This window comes from Sciurus vulgaris, assembly GCF_902686455.1.
Source record: "Sciurus vulgaris genome assembly, chromosome: 5".
In the NCBI taxonomy this organism is placed as follows: Eukaryota; Metazoa; Chordata; class Mammalia; order Rodentia; family Sciuridae; genus Sciurus; species Sciurus vulgaris.
Genome location: NC_136465.1, coordinates 84503616 through 84524682, shown reverse-complemented (window position 1 = coordinate 84524682; position 21067 = coordinate 84503616). Strand labels below are relative to the sequence as shown.

At 35.7% G+C, this 21067-nt stretch overlaps 1 protein-coding gene across 7 annotated transcripts in view; it reads left to right on the top strand.

The window, feature by feature from the left end:
* Positions 1 to 21067, top strand: part of EPS8 (EGFR pathway substrate 8, signaling adaptor) — a 171808-nt gene that overhangs the window by 83419 nt on the left and 67322 nt on the right. For 6 of the 7 annotated variants that reach the window (XM_079140398.1, XM_079140394.1, XM_079140393.1 and 3 more), the window contains 2 exons: positions 16218 to 16297; positions 17880 to 17956. The exons of the other annotated variant lie outside the window; for it this stretch is intronic. In XM_079140398.1, coding sequence (XP_078996524.1) covers positions 16239 to 16297; positions 17880 to 17956 — 136 coding nt within the window. In that variant the 5' untranslated portion in view covers positions 16218 to 16238. The remainder of the gene's footprint in view (positions 1 to 16217; positions 16298 to 17879; positions 17957 to 21067) is intronic. 7 annotated transcript variants of the gene reach the window in all.

The following is a 21067-nucleotide window of genomic DNA, read 5'->3' as shown; positions in this document are numbered from 1 at the left end:
TTTCTTTTCTTTTTTAGGTATAACTGCAACTGGTAACATTGTTTACCTTATCATATATTTTTCTTGAGCTGTATTTGCTTGAGTCAACTGGTTTTTACTTCATTGAATTTCATTTTATAACTAGTATATAAAGAAGATGGCTTTATTTCTATTTCTAATGTTTAATTAGAAAATAAAGGCATTGATAAGTAAGTAGCTAGGTATTAAAATATATCTCAAATGTTCTGTGTATCCTTGTGCATATAATCCTTATAACAGTATTATCCTCATTTTAAAGATGAGTAATTGAGACCCAGAGAGGATAATGAGTTGTTTGAAATTGCAACAAGATAGTTGAGACAGGATTTACTTTCAGGGATGAGCATCTTCATATTATTTTTACTCAAGCACAACACTACAATGAAAGCATTGGAATATACTCTGTAAGGTTTTTTTTTTTTTTTCCTTCCAGTAGTTTGGAAAAAGCAACCGATAGGTATTGTCCTTATTTTCTTTTAGGAATAGGAAAGTGGACTTTGAATGCTGGGGAGTTGATGTGTGGGTGAGCTTCCTTTCCCTCCTCTGTAGGTGGAGCTTGTTCATTCCTCCTCTCTTGAAGCGACAGCAGAACCCTATTTGTCTTCTGAGAGTGAATTACTACTGTCATTTGAGTCTTTTTGGTTTAGATAGGTTTGGGGGTCATTTATAGATACTGGTGTGTCCTATTCATAGCTAGTTTCATTTATATTGGATGATTAGTGGATTGATTGTCACTTTCTTTTATTTTTTAACCTTAGTCACTTGGACTTTGATAGGTTGAAATAATTGCTTTCTGTGTGGCTCACTCAGTCTTTACAAGAATATACTATTTTGTCTTATCCTGTTTCCTTCATGGCAGGGAAGCAGCCATGTGGCTTTTGGCAAAACTGGCCTTCCCTGAGGTTCCACATTGCAGCTGAGATTGAACACGGTTCTTGTAAACATAGATTCTCGTATCTCATGAAATTCAAACACATACTTGTTTCCTAGAAAAATTTCTGTTTCATCATCCTGGAATGGAGCATCTCAGTTCTTAAGAGAGCAGTAAGAGTCTTTCAAGCTAACTTTTTTTGAGTTTGCTACTATGTGCTGCTATGTGTTATTCTCAAGGCTGCTTAGCAGTGGGGGGGGGGGGGATAGAGAGAGAGAGAGAGAGAGAGAGAGAGAGAGAGAGAGAGAGAGAATGAAAATCAGTTCTCATGTCACACACACTTTTCTTTATAGGCAAGCTTGGAGTTTATTGGAGTTTATTGGGGGTAGAGAACAGTCACTTATGTAACACCCCCACCCACACGCAAGTAAGAAAATAGTGTATTCATTATTTTTCCTGTGCTTTGTTCTCTCCGTGGTCTCTATAGGAGAATTCATATGCAAAAAGCAGGTTGCCAAGCTAAGGTGCTGACTTTTGTCCCTGATGTCACTGGGCTAATGCACTGGATTTTGGAACTGCAAAAATGACTGATAGATACCCTAGTTTTCCAGCTTAGTTAGTACTAATTGTGAATCTACGAGTTTAAGTGACACATCCAAGAGCACAGAACCAGGAAGAGTATTGGAAGACCGGATTTGGCTTCGGCATTCATTGGTTTTTCTAATCTCATTACAAACCTACATCAAATTGACATCTGAGATGTTCACCATGACAAGTTAAAAAATGGTATTTACTCCACTCAGAAAAATGTTTGGGTTCTGGGAGGACCCATGCATATCATCAGAGGGTGGGCAGAACTGGAGAGGCAAGAAGACAGATGAACATTTACTTTCCACTCCATTTGGGGAAAATAAGGATGTAGGCAATAAAAATGATGGAACTGGAGAGTCAGGAGGTCAGAGATGCCATTTGCTGGGTGGTGAGGGTGACCTAGAGAAGGGGACTGGGGAGCACAGTTGATACTGCTCACTCCTTGTGTGGTTTTTGTTAACTAGAGAGAGGATGTTTTTTCTCTTTAACTCAGCTAATTAAAATATTTTCTATGCTTTTCTTACTTTTAGAAGGTTGTTTTATATCTTTCATTCCAACTTTTCTTATAAGAAGATTTGAAATAAACGTCTTCATTCAGTTAAGTAATATGATATTCATGGGAATAATTTTTTTTTCTTTTTGAAACTGTAAAGCTATGCCATGTTTCCTCATTTAAACGGTTTCATAAAGTCCTTAGAGTATATTTTGTTCACGATCACTCATATGTCCCCTTTCTTTGTATACGTTGTCTTAAAGTTGGGTGTAAGAGTCAACTCTAGTTTTATGGATAGCCACTATACAATTGGAAATATGTTCCTGTAGAGAAGTGTTCCATAATAGGCACGAACTTTGCTCAGCAAGTCAAGATGACACTGTGCCCTTCTGAATCTCTGGAGTCCATTGTCTTTGCCCTGGTACCACTTTTGCCTTTATCTTAATTGTTTCTAGTAGTCTTGGTTATCTTCTGCCTTTACTTCATAAACTTCCAGAGTCCAGATCTTTTTTGTTTATTTGTTTTTCAGTGAAGCTAGATCATCAGTTCTTTTCTATGCAAGCATATGGATTATCCTTTATCTTAAATGTATAGGAAAAGAGAAATATCCTTTTAGTTGATTCTAGATATTATGTGACAGTGTGCTTTTGGGTTTAATAACACGATAAAATTGTGGCAAAGTGTTTGAATTTTATTCCATATCTAGTACTTCTTATTAGCTCTCTGACACGGGACGTTGTTAAATTTCCTGTCTTATCTGTGAAGAGGGGATAATGAGGCTCCTACCTAAGGAGGTTGTTGCAACAGTTGGACGGTATGTGTGAAGCAGGCAGCATTGTGCCTGGCACGTAGGGCTGCAGCTCCCCTCCTCAGCTCCCGCCCCTCCTTCCAGCAGTAGTGGTCTAGTTCTCTCAGTGCATCAATTTTATACACTCATTTGGCTTAAAATAGGGACCATAGTTGTGCTAGTTAAATTATACCCAGTTTATTTAATAAAGAGCTGGAATTAATTTGGAGTGTTATTTATAAAAGTTAAAATAGGCTTCCTTTTATGATCATCACATTTTCATTAAATCAGATTTTGCTTCTCCCCAAGTGTTCACTTCTTCAGTCTAAAGCCATTTATTTTCCAATTGCTTAGAGTTGGGAACTTTGGGACTGAAAAGAAAGAAATGCAAATGTGGCATTACCAGCCCTAGTGATAGTTCCCTTTTCAAATTTCCTTTCTGACCTCAAACAGCCCATTTTCCCAAACAAATTCATCTTAAATTCTCAAACAAAAATCCACAATATGATCTAGGAGCATGAGGTTTTTGATGATTCTCCCTTCACCTGCAGATCCAAATACTTTTTTCCATCACTTATTAATCCACTCTAGAGGGTTGTGCTTTTTCTCTGTTTCAATTCCAGGTGCTCAAATTCAGGAATGTGTAATTACACATTCAGGAATGTGTAATTCCTGGCAAATGTGTTTTAGGGGGTTTAATAAATTAACACTGGCCCCTAAATGGACATGCTACTATTAAAAAAGTCCCATTTCTGCCCAAGAGGAACAGTAGTTCAGTTGTTTTTCCCTGACTTCCCTGCTCATCAGATCCAGGCTCTTAAATCCAAGTACCCAAAGTTCTGTGAATGTTTTCTGCTTTGTTTTGTTTTTGTGCAGCTTCATCTCTGCTTACCTTCACTTTCTTGTTTATTTAGAATTTTAACCTGAACTACAATGACCAACAGCATTCTTGTCCAGAATTAGTTCTGTATACATTTCCTTGTCAGTAGTGTGCTATTTCTGTATACCAGTACTTTTAACAAATGCATACTTTTTTTTATTTCAATGATTTGCTAATTATTCCCACCTAATTTTAGGTGGGGAATCCTAAGAGAGCATTTCCAGAATCATTCTCTCAGTCCCATACATTTTAGAACTCATAGCTAGGTTTAACTCAGTCTGAGTTTATAACCCTATAAATATGATATTTTCTATTTTTTTCTTCTAAGCAATGGACATAATTTATAATTTTCTTTGTGGGTTCACTTATTTCATGCTCCTCTCCCACTAGAGCTTAGCTCTGTGACTATAGGAACTGTGTTAGTGAGTTTTCCATCACTGTAATGAAGTACTTGAGATAAACAAATGATCAGGTTTATATTGGCTTATAGTTTCAGAGACTTCAGTCCATGGTTGATTGGCTCCATTGCTTTTGGGCCTGTGGGAGCATGTGGCAGAGGAAACAGCTCACTTTGTGGCAGGCAACTAGGAGGCAAAGAGAAGAAGGAGTTGGGATCTTGATATTCCCTTCAAGGGCATGATCCCAATGAACTTTCTTCCACCAGGCTCTACCCACTAAAGGTTTTACCACCTCCCAGTAGTGCCACAGACTGGCAACCAGTCCTGTAATGTGGACCTTTGGGGAATACTTGTCCAAATCATGGCAGGAACCATGCCTTTTTTTAAAACTGTGTATTCAGTATCTTGATGTATGCTGTCCAGTAGGGTAGCTGTTAGCTATTTGTAACTACTTAGATTTAAATGTAAACTAATTTTAATTTAGCAAAATTTAAAATTCACTTTCTTCGTGACACTAACCCCATTTCAAGTGCCTGACACTAGTGCTGAGCTGTATTGAGCAGTGCTGATATGACACATTGACATCCTTGAAGGAAGTTGTATTGAACAGTGCTCCTGTAGACCACTGGTGGGCACAGAATGGTTAAGCGAGCAAATGGATGACTGAATTAGTACTCATTGGCTGGTGCCAATTAATGTTAACTGAATTTTGTCTGAATAATGATTTATAAAGGTCATTTTGTCTTTCAGTTCGTCACTGTTGACATTTCTCCAGCCAACATCAAAATACTGGATTTATCATTTAGTAAAAAGAAAATGTTTATATATAAGAGTACTTAAAAGCATGACTTGGGGTCAAATCTTAGCCATGGTATATCTTAGCCGTTGATGTCATGGCCAGCTTTACCTTTACTTAAACTTTTATAAACCTTAGGTTCCTCATTAAAATGGGAATAAGAGGTTCTGGTTACCTCTTAAGGTGTTAAGAATTAAGTAAAATGAGTATTGTTGTTTTTGTAATAGTGAGATATATCCACATTTTCCCCAGTTCATGTGTGGGGAACTTTAGTGCCGTTTTTTTCTTTTTAGAACTTCCATTTTTATAATTAAGCAGAGGCTTTTCAGAGGTAGTACTATCTATAATCAAAGTGTATATTCATTGCCTTTTAAATCTGAATTTAGTGACCCTAATTAAATTTTTCCTTTTGAATTCAACTTTTTTTCTTTTTTAAAATTTTCATGACTATGTAGAACTCAAGAAAATAAATTTTCATGCTACTTTTTAGGCAGTGTGGATCTTCAGACTAATATATAACTATTTTTGCCTTTCTTTTGGGGTAGATCACAAAGAATTTGTTCCCACCTCTACTCATTTAATGGGCCTCTCTTAAAAAAAACTCTGTGATTATATCTCAATAAAGCCGTTTGAAATTTTTTCAAACCAAAAAAAAAAAAATAAACAAAACCCAAACTTCACTTATGGCCTGTGTTTCTCATAACAGCAGTGCCTGGCTGGGTTGCAGATATTGCCTCGTTTTCATGCACTATCATGTCATTTCTTTTCTGGGATTCAAAAACAGCATTTGTTGTTATACTAACAAAAGGTAGTTAAGCATATACTACCAAAATACCACCTGACTTCATCTAAAGTAGATTTTCTTCCTTTTCTGTGTTATTTCACTCTTACTGTTAGGGTGCCCTTATTTTTAGTATAAACTTGTGCTCATATTTCATAGTTCACCTGAACCTCTCAAGTTCATATTAGAGGTGACTTGGATTTTTCCTTCTGAGTTGTTCATTAACAGATGGTTGTTAATGTTCAGATGATCAAAATATGCTACAGAAAAATGACAGACTAAGCATGTATATATTTATTCCTAAAATAACAGTAAAGAATTTTAATAACCCAGTGAGAAAAAGGGACTGTAGAAATCCCATGGATAATTGTGACTAATGTAGAAGTCCTGAGAGGCTGAAACCTAAGCTGCTAGTGAGAGATACCAAGAAGCAACCCGATTCTCACTTCAGAACCTCCCAGGGGCTCAATGGTGAGGGTAAGACTGAAAATAGAAGTTTTAAGTAGGAACATGTTTAAAGGACTGAGATCCCTGCCACTCCCCACTCGGTAAGATTGGACCTTTACTTCCAAAGAATATGAACTGGAGAACTCAGCTGGGGATACCAAGGCACAAATGGAGGATGAAGTGACATAGTGAACAGTGCAAATCCCTCTCCCCTGCCCACTTCTTCCACTTACTATTGAAAATTTCTCAGTCAGCTTTATAATCTCCAGGAATGAAATTGGGAGGCATTTCTTTGAAGAATCTGATCTGTGCACAAGACCCATTGATACTTACAGTTGGGATCTCCCAACAGGAGGCCTCTGCAATGAAGTCCACATGATCACCAACCCTACCCATTGACACTGACTTTCTTATCAGCTTTTTAGGACTCCAACTTTGATATGAATAGTGACCAATCATAACCAGATACTTGAAGCAATTCAGAAACCAAAAAAACCTGGGAAAAGAAGGAAATTGGCAAAAATTGAGACAGTGAAGGCAGAAGAAAACTTTATTATTATTGATGGGCAATATACTGCAATCATGAAATAGGAACAGGTATTAATAATAGAAGGAACACTTGGGACTAAAAGTGTAGTCCGAGAAATTGAAAACTGACAGGAAAAATTAAAAACAGTGTTTTTGAGAATAAAGTAAAAGAAGCCATCTAGGAAATAGAACAAAAGTACTAGGAAGTGAAAAACCAAAGAGAAAAGAAAAATAGAGAGTCTGGAAGTTCCTGTTCTTTCTTTTTTTAATTTTTATTTGTTCTTTTTAGTTGTATATGACAGTAGAAAGTATTTTGACATATCATACATACATGGAGTATAACTTGCCATTCTTGTGGTTGTACACGATGTGGAGTTTATACTGGTTGTATATTCATGTATGAACATAAGAAAGTTATGTCTGATTCATTCTACTGTCTTTCCTATTTTCATTTCCCTTTATCTAATCCAATGAACTTTTTTTCTCCCCCTGTACCCCTGCTTATTGTGAGTTATCATCTGCATATCAGAGAGAACTTTTGTTTTTTTGGGATTGGCTTATATGGTAATTCCATTCCAAGTTTTTTGAGGAATCTTCATACTGCTTTCCAGAGTGATTGCAACAATTTGTAATCCCACCAGCAATGTATGAATGTGGAATTCCTATTCTGAACAACTGAAAGTTTTAGATAATGAGGACGCTATCAAAGAAATAAGGCAAAAAAAAAAAAAATTTCCAGACTTTATGGACAGAGATTTTCAAGTTTGAAAAGGCCTTATGAGTTATCAGTATGTTGAAGAATATATATTTTATATGTTTATTTTTATGCAGTGCTAGGGATCAAACCCAGTGCCTCACATGTGCTAGGCAAGTGCTCTGCTACTAAGCTACAGCCCCAGCCCCCTGAAGAATATATATTAAAAGAGCACCCATACTTACCTATATCACCGTGAAATTTTAAGAATTTCAGGTGAAAAAAAATAGAGTTCATAAAACTTCAGAAAGAAGAAGCAAGGCCATATACCAAATTGAGAATCATAGCAGCATCTGAAATTGAGCAGCAACAAGGCCACAGAAGAACTCTGGCTTCAAAATTATGTGGCAAAAAATAATTTCCAGTGTACAATTTGAAACCAAGCAAAATATTTGATCACATATAAACACATTTTTAGAAATGTAAAACTTCAGAAAATCTGCCTTTCATACATTCTTCTTCAGGAAGTTCTAGAAGTACTTGTTCTATCAAAATAAGAACAAGTAAAGGCTTGAAAGAGGGAGACTTGGGATCCTGGAAGTAAGGGTCCAAGGTGGTGGGAATATGAAGGGAATGAGGGTGGGTTTTGGTCCCACAATGAGAGCCTGCAGGAAGCCTCAGGGTGATCAGGTCAGCTGCAGCAGGAACTTGTGGGGGTCTGGGAGAGGCCTGCAGCAGCGAAAAAGTGACGGGCCAGTGAAGAACAGGTAGGTGTGAGAGTATGAAAGGAGACATCCAGATCTGGTGGAGTAATGGTATAGGATCAAGGGTACATAGAACCAAGAGCTGGGGAGGAGGTAACCATGATAGAAGGCTGCACCCACAGGGAAAGAGTCTTGGTCTGCTGTGAATGAAGTTTGCGTAGACATCATAAGCAAACACTGAATTTTGGTGTAACAGAAGTTTGACACCTGTAACTTGCCCTCTGGTATGGATTCTCACTTCATCTCCCACCTTCCTCACCCCTCCTCACTTCCCAGTGCTTGACATGGTTCCTCAGTAGTTCCACTTTGCGGTGCGGGCTTCTTAATGGCCAGGCCCTTGCTTGCCTTTGGTCTTCTCCATTCTCTGTGGCCTTAACTCTGGCCTCAGCCTGTGAAGGGAGGCTTTGGTGGCCAGGTACCCTCCCCACCCATCCTGAGGTGCTGCCTGGCACTCTGCCTTCTCTGTGCCTGCGCTATAAATGAGCCTTTCCACATCTCTCTCCCCACCGTATCGTGTTTCTAAAAAGCTTCATCTTGTCTTCTTCAATTCAGTCATTTTTTGAGGGAGATTGTGTTCTCTCTTGTTCTACCCTTTCCTGGTTCCCCTTAACCTTATGTTCTGCTGTTCTTGCATTGCCTATAATGTGCTCTTTTCTTAAATGTGTTTTTTTTTCCCCCGCAAAAAAAATTTCTTTGTAAGAGTAGGAGAATTTTCAAGGAAGGTTTCTCCTTGTCCTAGGTCTTCTGTGAGTTGGATAATGTGCCAGAGATTTGTTTTCTTAATCGTATTACCTGCTGATAATCTGGGTTATTTTTATATTCAGGCAGTTAAAGGAATTGATTTCTTGTTTTATCTTGTCTTTGCCACTTCACTTTCTAATAGCATATTAGAACTGCCTTGTTTCTTAAAGATAAATAAAAAATTGTATTTTGAAAGGAGAGCATTTCTATGTGAACAAAATATTAAAAACTATAGAGCTGTTATGTATAAGCAGTTAAGATTGATTGTTTACCCTATCTACCCAATCATGAATGTCCCATAGATTTATAAAGTCATACTTGTTGAACTTGATGCTATCTTGATACCCAAAGAAGTACATAAAGCAAATACCTGCCCCCATATAACCATTATGCTCCTGATCTGACCGTGAAGCCCATGTGTTGCAAAAATAGAACAAATTGCAACAGTGGGAAAATCCTTTGATGAACTGTGATGCTTCCTTGTTCTCTTACCAAAATAATCAATATTGGAGTAGCAGGGGTAGGCAGCAGAAGATGACATTAAGATACTAAATCACATCTTTTTATACAGTATATGAGAGGTAATTTGGAGGACATATAAGCATCTACATTATAGTACAATATAATGTACTTTTAACCTTTCAAAAACTAGAAATCCATTACTTTAAAAAAAGTCATCCATGGTTTAACAGTGAAGTTAACCTTAGAGGGATGTATGTCTGATTTAGAAAAGTGGGGAAAAAAATCCAGTACACCAGTTACTTAAAGGTGACCCTTCCCACTTTCTAGGTTGTAACCACTTCCAAACATGTTCATTTTGTAGAACATTGATCTTCCTAAGGAACTTTACTAAAAATGCAAAGTGAATCGCCTGTAATATTTTGTTTATTGTTGATGTTCTTTGCTCTAAGTAACACAGGGCACGTGACCATGTGGTAATAGGCAGTTAAATATTAAAATATCTCATCTGTGGGTTAGAACTCTTCCAACTGTACCTGTAATGTTTTATGATTTACTATTTTTAGAGACCATTTCATACATTGGAATGAAAGTTGAATTCACAAGTTTAAATCTCATTAAAGGTAGCTGTAGCATGTCTTTCTGTCTTCCCACCCAGGTGGGTTATGTCAGGCCCTGGCAGCTCTTTGTTTGCCTTTGTTGAGCAAATATGTTGAACTGTACTAATTTATCATATGGCACCGCTATGGGAAAAGGATATCCAGCAATAAAATGTATCTCACTTGATCTTCATTTTTTTTTCCAGTGACTTTTGTTGTATACTGCTCAATGGCATAGAGTTTAATTTAGGAGACCTTCCACTAAGGTTCTTAGACTATCAGAGATTACTAACCCTTGAGACTGATTTATGAAAAGCAAAGACTTGAGAAAAGGGAGCTGGGCTGGTGGAAAGGATTTCTCTGGGTTTTTTCATTTTTTGGCAGTACTGGGGATTGAACCCAGGGCCTCACACGTGCTCAGCAAGAACTCTGCCACTAAGCTACATCTCCAGTCCTGTGGAATGGATTTCTCTATTTCTCACTCCAAAGTGTTACTCCCTGAAATGTGGTCAACTAAAAGTGGAATTGGAGGAAATGTTCTAGTTTTACTCTTTTCCTGGGAGAAAATGCCCACAGTGATGATTTTGCCTCTTCTGAGAATTCATACTCAACAACTTTGGACTTCTGGGAAGATCTGAACTTCTTAGATGATGTTTACTTTTTAAATTCTGACACTTTTTGGGTGGTGTTAGCCAGAGGTTTTCATTAAGGATTGGGTCTCGCTCCTGTCCCCAATTCCCTTGCTGCCTTTTTTTTTTTTTTTTTTTTTTTTTTTTAATTATTATTACACAGAACTGAAATGGAGCTCAGTTCTTTTCTCATCACCTGAAATAGGAAATTTTTAGAAAACACTTGAGAGTTGCTGCTCTATATCTGAGCCCTTTTAATGCTTTCCCATCATTTCAGTTTAATTTTGGGGGAAATGGCCAAAACCTCCATACTGAAGAATTACAAATAACTCACATAGCACTCCCTCCGCAAGCAGCTATAGTTATGGCTGTGGGGAGTGACTCCTCCTGAAGAGTGCTGTGTGGTGAGTGAGGAGCCCCTGTATAGTGGGAGCACCAGGCACACCACAGGTGGGATCGAGATGAGCATGAGCAGCAATAAGTCATGCTCATAGCAGGGAATCTTGGTAACTCTGTGATGAGAGGGACACTTGCCTCTGTGGTGTCTGCCTTAAACCTGTCACTTCAGTCTACTGAGAAAACATCAGATAAACCCCAATTGAGGGAGATACTGCACAATGTCAAAATATGGTACTACTCACAAAACTGCCAAGGCAGTTTGAACTGTGTCTCCCCAGAAGATAAGTTTACTGCCCCTTACCTACATATGTGACCTCACTGGATAGGTATCTTGCAGATATAATTAAATTGAGGTCATACTGGATTGATGTGGACCCCTAATCCAGTGGCTATTACCCCTGAAAGAAAAGGGAAATTTGTACACAGACACACCCATGGCAGTAGACCAAGTGAAGATGGAGGCAGAGATTGGGGTGATGCATCTACAATCCAAGGACTTTCAGACTTCTGTCTCCAGAGCAGTGAGAGAATAAATTTCTGTTGTTTTAAGCCAGTTTCCCATAAATTGGTATGGCAGCCTCGGAAACTAATATAATCATCAAAAGCAAAGGGAGTCTGAGAAATGCTCACAGTCTAGAGGAGCACAGTGAGATGCAAGGACTAAATATAATAGAGAATCGTGGCTAGGACCCTGGAACAGAAGGCGGCATCAGGTAAACTCACATAGAGTATCAACTGCAGTGAATAATACCATATTGATATTGGTTCATTAGATGGTTCAAAACACTAGATTATTATGTGAGTAGATGTAAGATGTGTACAGCAAGGAAATGGGAGATATAGGACTTTTCTATGCTATCATCATAAATTCTGTAAATCTAAAATTATTAAAAAATGTAAAAGTTTGTTTAAAAATCGAACTTAGCTAAACATTTAATTGAACCTCAGATGCTTTTGATAGACTAAATAATGAAAGTAGACAGTAGCATCTTTATTGAAATTACTTATAAGAGGTATTGAAAAGCACTTAATCTAGAATACTTTGCAGGAGGTAGATTTTGAAAGTTTAAAGTGGATTTTTTTTTTTTAAGTATTAAGTAAAATCCCTGGTAGAATATTTCACAAAGTTTTCTTAGAAATTAAGTTTCAGTGGTCTTTTAGCTAAAACCAAAATGCTAATAATAACCTCCCTTCCTGGTTTTAACTGAGATTGAGACATAAATTGCAGTCTGGATATAGATACTTCAGGATACTGTGCCAAACCCAATAAGCACATCAGTAAACAAAACAAGTTAGTGGCAAGTTCTGAGAGAACAGACCTTTGAAAGGACAGCTCAGTATGCTGAGAGCTACTAGCTGTTTGGTAACAAGACTGGGTAGGTGGTATTCTCATTCAACAGTTTGAAAACTGATACCAGATGCAAACAAGAATAAAGAAAAGGGAATCTAAAACTTCATTTATGTATACTTGGTAATCTTAAAACTTTCTGATACAAATTTAACTTGCTATTTCAGCTTCATTTATTCTTCCAGTGATTTTCATATATCCTATTTACTTATTTTTAAAAAAGGTTGCAGGGTTTAACTTTTTGGGTGTGCTTAATTTAGATCTTAAATTTTATTATTTTTATTTTGTAATTGGCAAAGAATATTATTTTATGTGCATAATAAAAATTATAGTAACTGTGACTTATAAAAAAAGTTTTCATAAGGAAGTTGAGACTCTTACTTTAAATTGAATAGTTGGAAGTTGTTATCATGGTTTTAATATATACTTTGAGTAGAATCAGGTAGTACATTTAGTAAAATTAACTGCATTTGTGTGACTTCAAAGTGATAAAACTTTGTCTCAGTTTTTTAGCTGCATTAGCATTTTATGGGAAGAACAACACAATATTGTGCTAACAGTTTACTTTTTAACTTGTGTATATGGTCTATCTAGGTATAAATTGGATATGTATTTTAAAAGCCTACAGAAAAAAGAAACATTATAATCATTTCTTTTGCAAGGTGTGCATTGTAACTGTTCCCGTTTCAATATTCGCAAGATCCCTTATTGCCACATGACTAGCTGTGAAAAGTGAAACTACAGTGGCCCAATGAGATGTTTCTATATTTAAAATTCAATTTAGCAAATTGACATTTTCTATTCCCTTTTCCAATGTTGTCTATTCAGACAAATCACAATTTTAAAACAAAACACAAACCAGGCATTTATTTAACTGTCATGAAGAATTAAACACCAAAAAGATGGGATGCTGTGACTATCGCTTTTCATTAAAACCAGCTGCCATGCTTTTAAGATGCAAACCAGATCAAAATCGGCACAGACCCTGAAGGCTTGATTTATATACTGAATGAACCAACTTGTTTTGAAAGAACTTTCTTCTTCCTTTTTTTTTTTTTTTTTTGGACTTTTGAAGAAACTTGTGTGTCTTTCTCATTTGATCTTTACACTGGCCCTGTGAGCTAGGGAAGATCAAGAATTATCTCTATTTTAGTGATAAGAAAATTGAGACAGAAGCTTTAGTTGACTTGCAAAGGCCAGTAAGTGCCAAAGGTAGTGTTAGAATTCCAGGCTTTTAACTGAATGCCCTTGTTTTAACCCATTAGCTGTAATCCTTAGTGTTATTACAGGCCTCCGTCCTGGTTCCAATTCCAGAGTTGGATCCTGTAACTTCTAACAGCCAACTATGAAATATGGAGGAATTTTGTAAGCTGCTATTAAACCATTGATAGCTTGAAATTGACCATGGTGGGAATATACTATGGAAATCAGTAAATGTTTTCCCCCTTTAAGAATTGGCATACCGCAATACCACTGATTGTTTCTAAGTATAAAATGAAGAAAGAAATGACAAAAAAAAAAAAAAAAGGAAAGAAAATGGCAATGTAAGATACGCAGAATTTTATGAGTACTACATATGTAGAGGAGTAGTCACTATTTGCTCTGTAGGGAGAACAGATCCCCTCTATCCTCATCAGTTCTTATGTGGGCTCTGTGAGTGGGTCTAGGAACCCAACTAATTAACATAGAGTGGATGAACAAGAGAAGAGCATAAAAGTTTTATTAATTTTAATGTAAATAAGGATCTTCACAAGAGTGAATCTGAAGAAATTACCAAAGCTATACCTTTTAGACAAGAGAACACTAAATCTGTGGAGGAATGATAGGACAAATGAATATCTGAGTTCGGGTAGTAAATTCTCAGGATGTTACTAAGAGATATATGGGGGAGTATATAGAACTTGGTGGAAGATCAGAGTTTATTCACATTTACCAGTTACCAGTCCATCAGGATCACGTCTTATTTTCCAGCCTTGATATATGAAGGAGATCTCTCCCAGAAGAATCTTTGTGGCTTGCTGCATGTAGGAGAATAAAGGTCAAATGACTGTTGCTGTATTTTGGAATGCTCAATATACTACTAGTCCAGCATAATTTTAGATTGACATTTAATTCCTTTGGCCAATTAATCTAGAAATTTGCTTTTAAATACTGGATAAATATGGAAACACTCCTAGGAAAGCTTGAATTAAATTTGAGTGTTTTGAGAATCTTTACAAATCTTAAACCATTTTTTTGAGCTGCTGAAACAGTACTTGAAAGTCCTCACCCTTCCACAAAGTTAGAACAATCTGCTTGATTTTTCTCTTCTTTAAACCTCTAGTGGGTTTAAAATAGAGGCCCATACATTGGGACTTAATTATTTACTATTTGTTTCATATGAATTTATTTTGTCTCCTTAGACTACAATATCCTCTTTGAAGAGAGGGACATAGACTTCTTTCTTTTTTTTCTTTGGATAAATATTTAATGAAAACTTACTCTATATAAACAAAAGTGCCTGCTCTTTTAGAGCTAATGGTCTAGTGAAGTCAGGAATTAATTTAAGCAAATGAAAAATTTTATCTGAGGTGAATACTTTGAAATATTGTTTATAGTATGGAGAATGACTGATAGTGGGATTTTATTTATTCAGGAAGGTCAGTAAAAGCTTCCCTGAGGATATTTCAATTGAACTGAGATCTGAAGAATGAGGATTAACTTGGAGTTCCCAGGTCTTGAATATCATTTCTTTAATCCTCTTTCAATCTGGATTAAGCTTCCTTATTATATGCCTCTATATCACCCTGAATTTTTCCTGTCATAATAGTCACTGCAATTTATAGCTTCACATTTGTTCATTAAGTGTCTGCTTTTCGCATTAGCGTATTGGCCCTGTAACTGAGAGGTAGCTGTTTTGCTCTGCACAGTAGTCCTCGCATCTGTCGTAATACCACATGGCAGTCACTCAGTTCATGCTTGCACTACCCTTGCCCTTGTTCTATAACAAAGGTGGGTGTTTTGCCTCTCAGTTATTGAGGACATGTAATGTATATGAAAAGACAGAAGTCAGAAAAGTAAGACAAGATCCAGAATACTGTGGTGACACAGAATCGAGAGAAGACAAAATACCCAGGAGTGCATACACTTAGGTCAGATATAGCAATGCTGTCTAGATGAAAGAAAGGAAGCCCATTCTTTTTGGCAATAAGGAAGTTTTACTTATTCTTTCTTGTCTTGTTTGTCTTGTCTGGAGGAAATTTGTTTCTTTTGTAACATGGTTTCTCAAGATAAATATTTAATGTTGATTTAAAAAATCATTTTCTTATGAAAAGTGACAGGAATGTGTAAAGGAACACTTTCTTGAAAAAAGATGTATCCAATTATGTATGCATAGGGTATGTTGTCAAATGTGCTTTGAAGCAAGGAAGAGAGAAAAGAAAAATACACGCAGGAAAAAAGGGAAGGCAATTGACAGGGATGTAAATGACTATTTGTATTTATTTTTTAGCAGTAGAGATCACATCCAGGGCCTCACACATCTAAGCATGTGCTCGCATGATTATCTTTAAGTGATAGGGCTCGGCTTGATATTTCCCTCTTTGTACTTTTCTATATTTTGTAAGTTTTTTAGTTTAATTAGTCTATGCTATTTTTACAATGAAGTAATGAAATAACATCTTATGAAGTTGAGAATTTATTGAGCTTGGGCAGAATATAGAATTATGCCTATGTACTTGGGAGATTCAAGACTGTATTTTAGATTTTTCTTTTCCTCATCTAAATTTGTTTATAATGTTAGTATTTCAGTGCTAACTGGCAGTCATATCTTAGTTTGTATGTCCATCTATTCCTCTGGAGTCTGAGTTCCTTGAGGGAGGAGATCTTTATGTCTGCATTTTAAGCATTGTTCCTTGCAGTAGCACATACTTGTTGAATGAGTAACTTTCGAAAACCGAGATGTCTTGACCACTTTTATTGCTTCTAATTTATGTGCACTTTCTTTTTTTTTAAGCACACAGAAGTGAGAGCCACAATGAATGGTCATATTTCTAATCATCCCAGTGGTTTTGGAATGTACCCATCTCAAATGAAGTAAGTTGAAAAGTCTATTTTAAATTTGTTTTTTGGGGGATTTGATTTGGTAGTTTCAATTTGTTTGTATTTTTAATAAAAGGATTAGTTGCAATTTTAATGTAGTTCATTCCTCATTGATATATGCTATCTATTACTAACAAATGTTATCATTAAAAGTTTGTCTATATTGAATAAAATGGTTACTATCAACCTCAGTGATGGTTGGAAGATGTTTTAGTCTAGTATTTTTTATATGACTGCTTTTATAGACTCTAGTTCAGAGCTTCAAGAATCTTTGGAACATTTTAAAAATTGTTATTTGTAAAATACTGGCTTTTTTTGGTGGTTCTCTGCTTTTATTACCCTATGTAAAGTGATTGAGATAGAGTTACAAGTGAGAAATTATACATTTTTAGTAGGAAAAAAGTAGAATGGAATATTTTGAGGAGGATTAAATCTCATTTAGTCCATGCTGTCAAGATATGTACCATGTGTACAACAAAACAACAGTAAGACAGATGAAACAATCCCAGTGGCTCCAGGTATAACTTGAAATCATAATCCTGGCCTGAGTGACAAATTGTACATCTTCTGTATTGTGCAAAGTTTTGTTTTAATACTGGCCATTGTGATATATATTTCACTTCTCATTTTTCAGGTAGATAATATTTATCATATCGAGGGAATAAAAATTTAATTGTTAAGCCATGATGTAAAAAGTGCTCTATGTGCCTCCACTTCTCCAACCATTCATCTTCCAGGCACAACTCATTAAATTTCATGTCCCACAGACACCATGCTGTTTCTTGGGTCAGTTCCACAAATCTCTTCCCAGTGTTACTCTCCCCCAACTTTGAACTTCTTTCCATTCTTTTGGATTCTGCTTAAATGTCTACTTTTTGAATATCCCAATGAAGTCAATCCTTCCTTGATCCTCTGTTATGTTTATTAGTTTCACCCTGATGTATCATTCTGTTGTAACTATTTTTGCTTGTATTATTAGCAGTATCTTGTCTCCCCCTCCCATTCTCCTTGCTCTTCTAGATTCTAAAGTTTAATAAGTTTTTACTGAATAAATGAATAAAATGCTAACAAATCAGTATTTACTTCATCTAACATATTTGTAATGAGACCAGATACAGAGTTGAGCGTGTCAAGTTTAGTGATAAAGTGTTATTTATAGGTTGTATTTTGAGTGTTTGTGATAATAGCATCTACGTCATTATATCATAAGTCTCTGGGAACTTGTTTTAACTGTATTACCACTCAGAACTTGATTGATATGGCAAATTTATGTTGGGACTTCTAAGATAGTCCCAACCTTGGGGAATCCTCAGGCTGCAGTTTGACCTGGCACTCGAGAGGAGGCTTGACTTGCACCCACCTTGGTCCTCATTGGGCTCATATGGTTTGTGTTGTACTTATTCAGCACTCACCAGAGCAGGATCTTGCTTGTGTTGGCAAACTTACCATAGGTTCAGTATGCCTTTTTTAAACACATGGTGATGATGGCACATTGGAATTTTTATTTTCTACTTCTGTATTTTTTATGACCTACTTTGGACTTTAACCCAACACAATAACCATTTTTTTATTACAGTGGCTACGGATCATCACCCCCCTTTTCCCAAATGGACAGAGATCACAGTTCAAAAACAAGTGCAAAGGCCCTATATGGTATGTTTGTTTATTTGAAGGGGATATAATTCTGCTTCTAACCAGTTTTTTATAAATTTAAAATTTCAAGGTCATAGATTGAATCCATACCCTGTTTCTATTATTTGAGATGAAGTAGTGACAGCTAGATAAGAATTATTTTAAAGAAAGGTTTTTTACAAAAGCTGCTGAAGTTATGAAATGTGCTTGCTGTCATACAATTTAGAACTATAAATTAAATCTATTGCAGCACTTTCAAAGTCTTTTACCTGGCATGGGTGTCTGAAGTGGGCTTTCCCACTTGTTACTTGTAAAATGTTTGTTGATCTTTGTGATGGATCCAATTGTGATGGCGAGCTGACAGGTGATGACTTTTTCCTTACAGCTCTTGAACTTTTTGAGAAGTAGGTTGTTATGATTAGCAATCCTTGTATTTCTTTCTGTACTACAGAATAATCAAACTTCTTTTCCAAATCTCTACTTCCTGATAACCTCTCTAGTTTGTCTTATATATACATATATTTTTTAAACTTCAAGTATAAAAAAATAGAAAGAAGAAAGAAGGAGAAAATGCACATCTTGAAGTGTGCCACAGGTCCATTTCCTTGTGTAGGGTCTGTATGGCCTTTTATTAATGTATTAACAGTAAAAAATCAGGATAGTTATTATGGTTAAGAGCAGAGACTCTGGAACTATACTTCCTAGATTTAAATCCAGTTCTATCACTTACTAGCAGAATGACCTTAGGCAAATTACTTCACCTGTCTGTACCTGATATTGCTTATCTCGTAATGGTGATATATGGTGACATTGATAAGAGGATCAAGCTAGTTAGTGAATGTAAAATGCTTAGAATGGTGCCTGGCAAGTAGAAAACATGTTATATATTTGCTATTGTCAATACTGTCATTGTTACTACGTACTGTAGGAACCAGCATCATTTGTAAGTTTTGGAATTCTTTCTGTATCATCTAGATTTACAATTTCATGTCTTTTCATGTCTATGGTTTGAATGAACAATTCTAAAGTTTCATGATTCATTTCTGCCTATATTCTTAGTAAATTGGCTTTATAACTGAAGACATACATTCATGGAAAGAATTTAATATTCTCTCTCTCTCTCTCTCTCTCTCTCTCTCCCTATATATATATATATATATATATATATATATATACACACACACACACATATATATACACACACACACACACATATATATACACACACACACATTATATATATGTATATATATATATATACTTTTTAAAAAATGACCCTGTCAGTCTGATTGGTGTTGATTTCCATTTCTCAAGTATCATACTGAGACATACTTTTTCCTAAATAGTTGTGATTTGTATATCTAGAGAATGTAGTCAGCAAATATTTTGTAGTCAATATGTGTTCAGGACAGGACCAATAATATCTGATGCCTGACTTTTAAGGGACATATGTTTTAGAGAGTGACTTGAAGAAAACTAAAAAAGAAAAAAAAATTGAGAGAATAAAGTAATTCCTTTCCTCTTTTTTTTTAGGCATATATTTATTAAGTGTGTCAGTGTGCTAGACTATGATCATCATAGTCTATTTTTGTAACTTTTATTTCAAAGATGAATAGGATATTGTCATTGCTTATGTGCAATGTTGGTGAGATAAGCTAGTAAATACATTTTTATAATAAAAGGTCAAGTGTGTTTGGATGGTGATGTGTCCCAGGTGTAGTGGGAGTCGTCAGTTTTTCTAAGTGGGGGATGGTCAGCAGGGATCTCTCAGGAGATTTTTCTGAACTAGACTCTGAGATCTGTGAAGGTGGCTCATACTTGTTTTGTTCACTTCCAGATACCCCATGCTTATTAGCACAAAGTCTAATGTATAATTTGTGCTAAGGAGCTACTTGTAGAATGAATATAAAGAATTAATGAACTGCAAGCAGTTTGGTGCTACTTGGAGAGCACAAGGTAGTGAGTGCATGGGGTAATAAAGTTGGAAAAATTCACACAGACCACATTAAGAAGAATACTTGATAATTGCCATTCTGACTGGAGTGAGATAAAATCTTAGTGTAGTTTTGATTTGCATTTCTTTAATTGCTAGAGATATTGAACATTTTTTTCATATATTTGTTGATCAGTTGTAATCTTCTGTGAAGTGTCTGTTCAGTTCCTTAGCCCATTTATTGATTGGGTTATCTGGGTTTTTTTGGTGTTAAGTTTTTCAAGCTCTTTATATATCCTAGAGATTAATACTTTATTTGAGGTGCATGTGATAAAGATTTTCTTCCAATCTCTCTTCACATTATTGGTTGTTTCTTTTGCTGAGAAGAAGCTTTTTAGTTTGAATTCATCCCATTTATTGATTCTTGATTTGTATATATGTGTGTGTATATATATATATATATATATATATATATATGATGGAATATTACTGTGCTTTAAAGAAGAATGAGATGATGGTATTTGTTGGTAAATGGATGGAATTGGAGAATATCATGCCAAGTGAAATAAGCCAGACCCAAAATACCAAAGGATGGATGTTTTCTCTGATAAGCGGATGCTGATTCATAATAAGGTAGGGGGAGTGCTAGGGAAGAATAGTGTTACTTTAGATTAGATAGAGGGGAGTGAAGGGAGGGGAAGGCGGATGAGGACAGAATGGATAATAGAGTGAAGCAGACATTATTACCTCATGTACATATATGACTGCTTGATAGATGTGATCCTGCCATATGTACAATCTGAAAAATGTGAAATCACACTCCATTTATGTATGACTAATCAAAATGTATAAATGCATTCTGTAATGTACAACTAATTAGAACAGATAAAAAAATTAAAAGAAGTATCTTACCAAACAATTTATACATTATTTATAAATATTGAGCAGCCTTTGGTATGTTTTAATCAGGGGAAAATAGGTGAAATTTGTCTTGGGTCATTCTGTTAACAAAATTAAGAATGGATTTGGTACGTGTGAATCAAAACAGGTGAATCAGATTTAAGTAATCCAGATAAATTAGTCATTTAATAATAACCCTAAGACTCTTTACTTATTTATTGATCGATTTTTAAATATTTTGTTTCAGTTGTAGGTGGACAAAATACCTTTATTTTATTTTTATGTGGTGCTGAGGATCT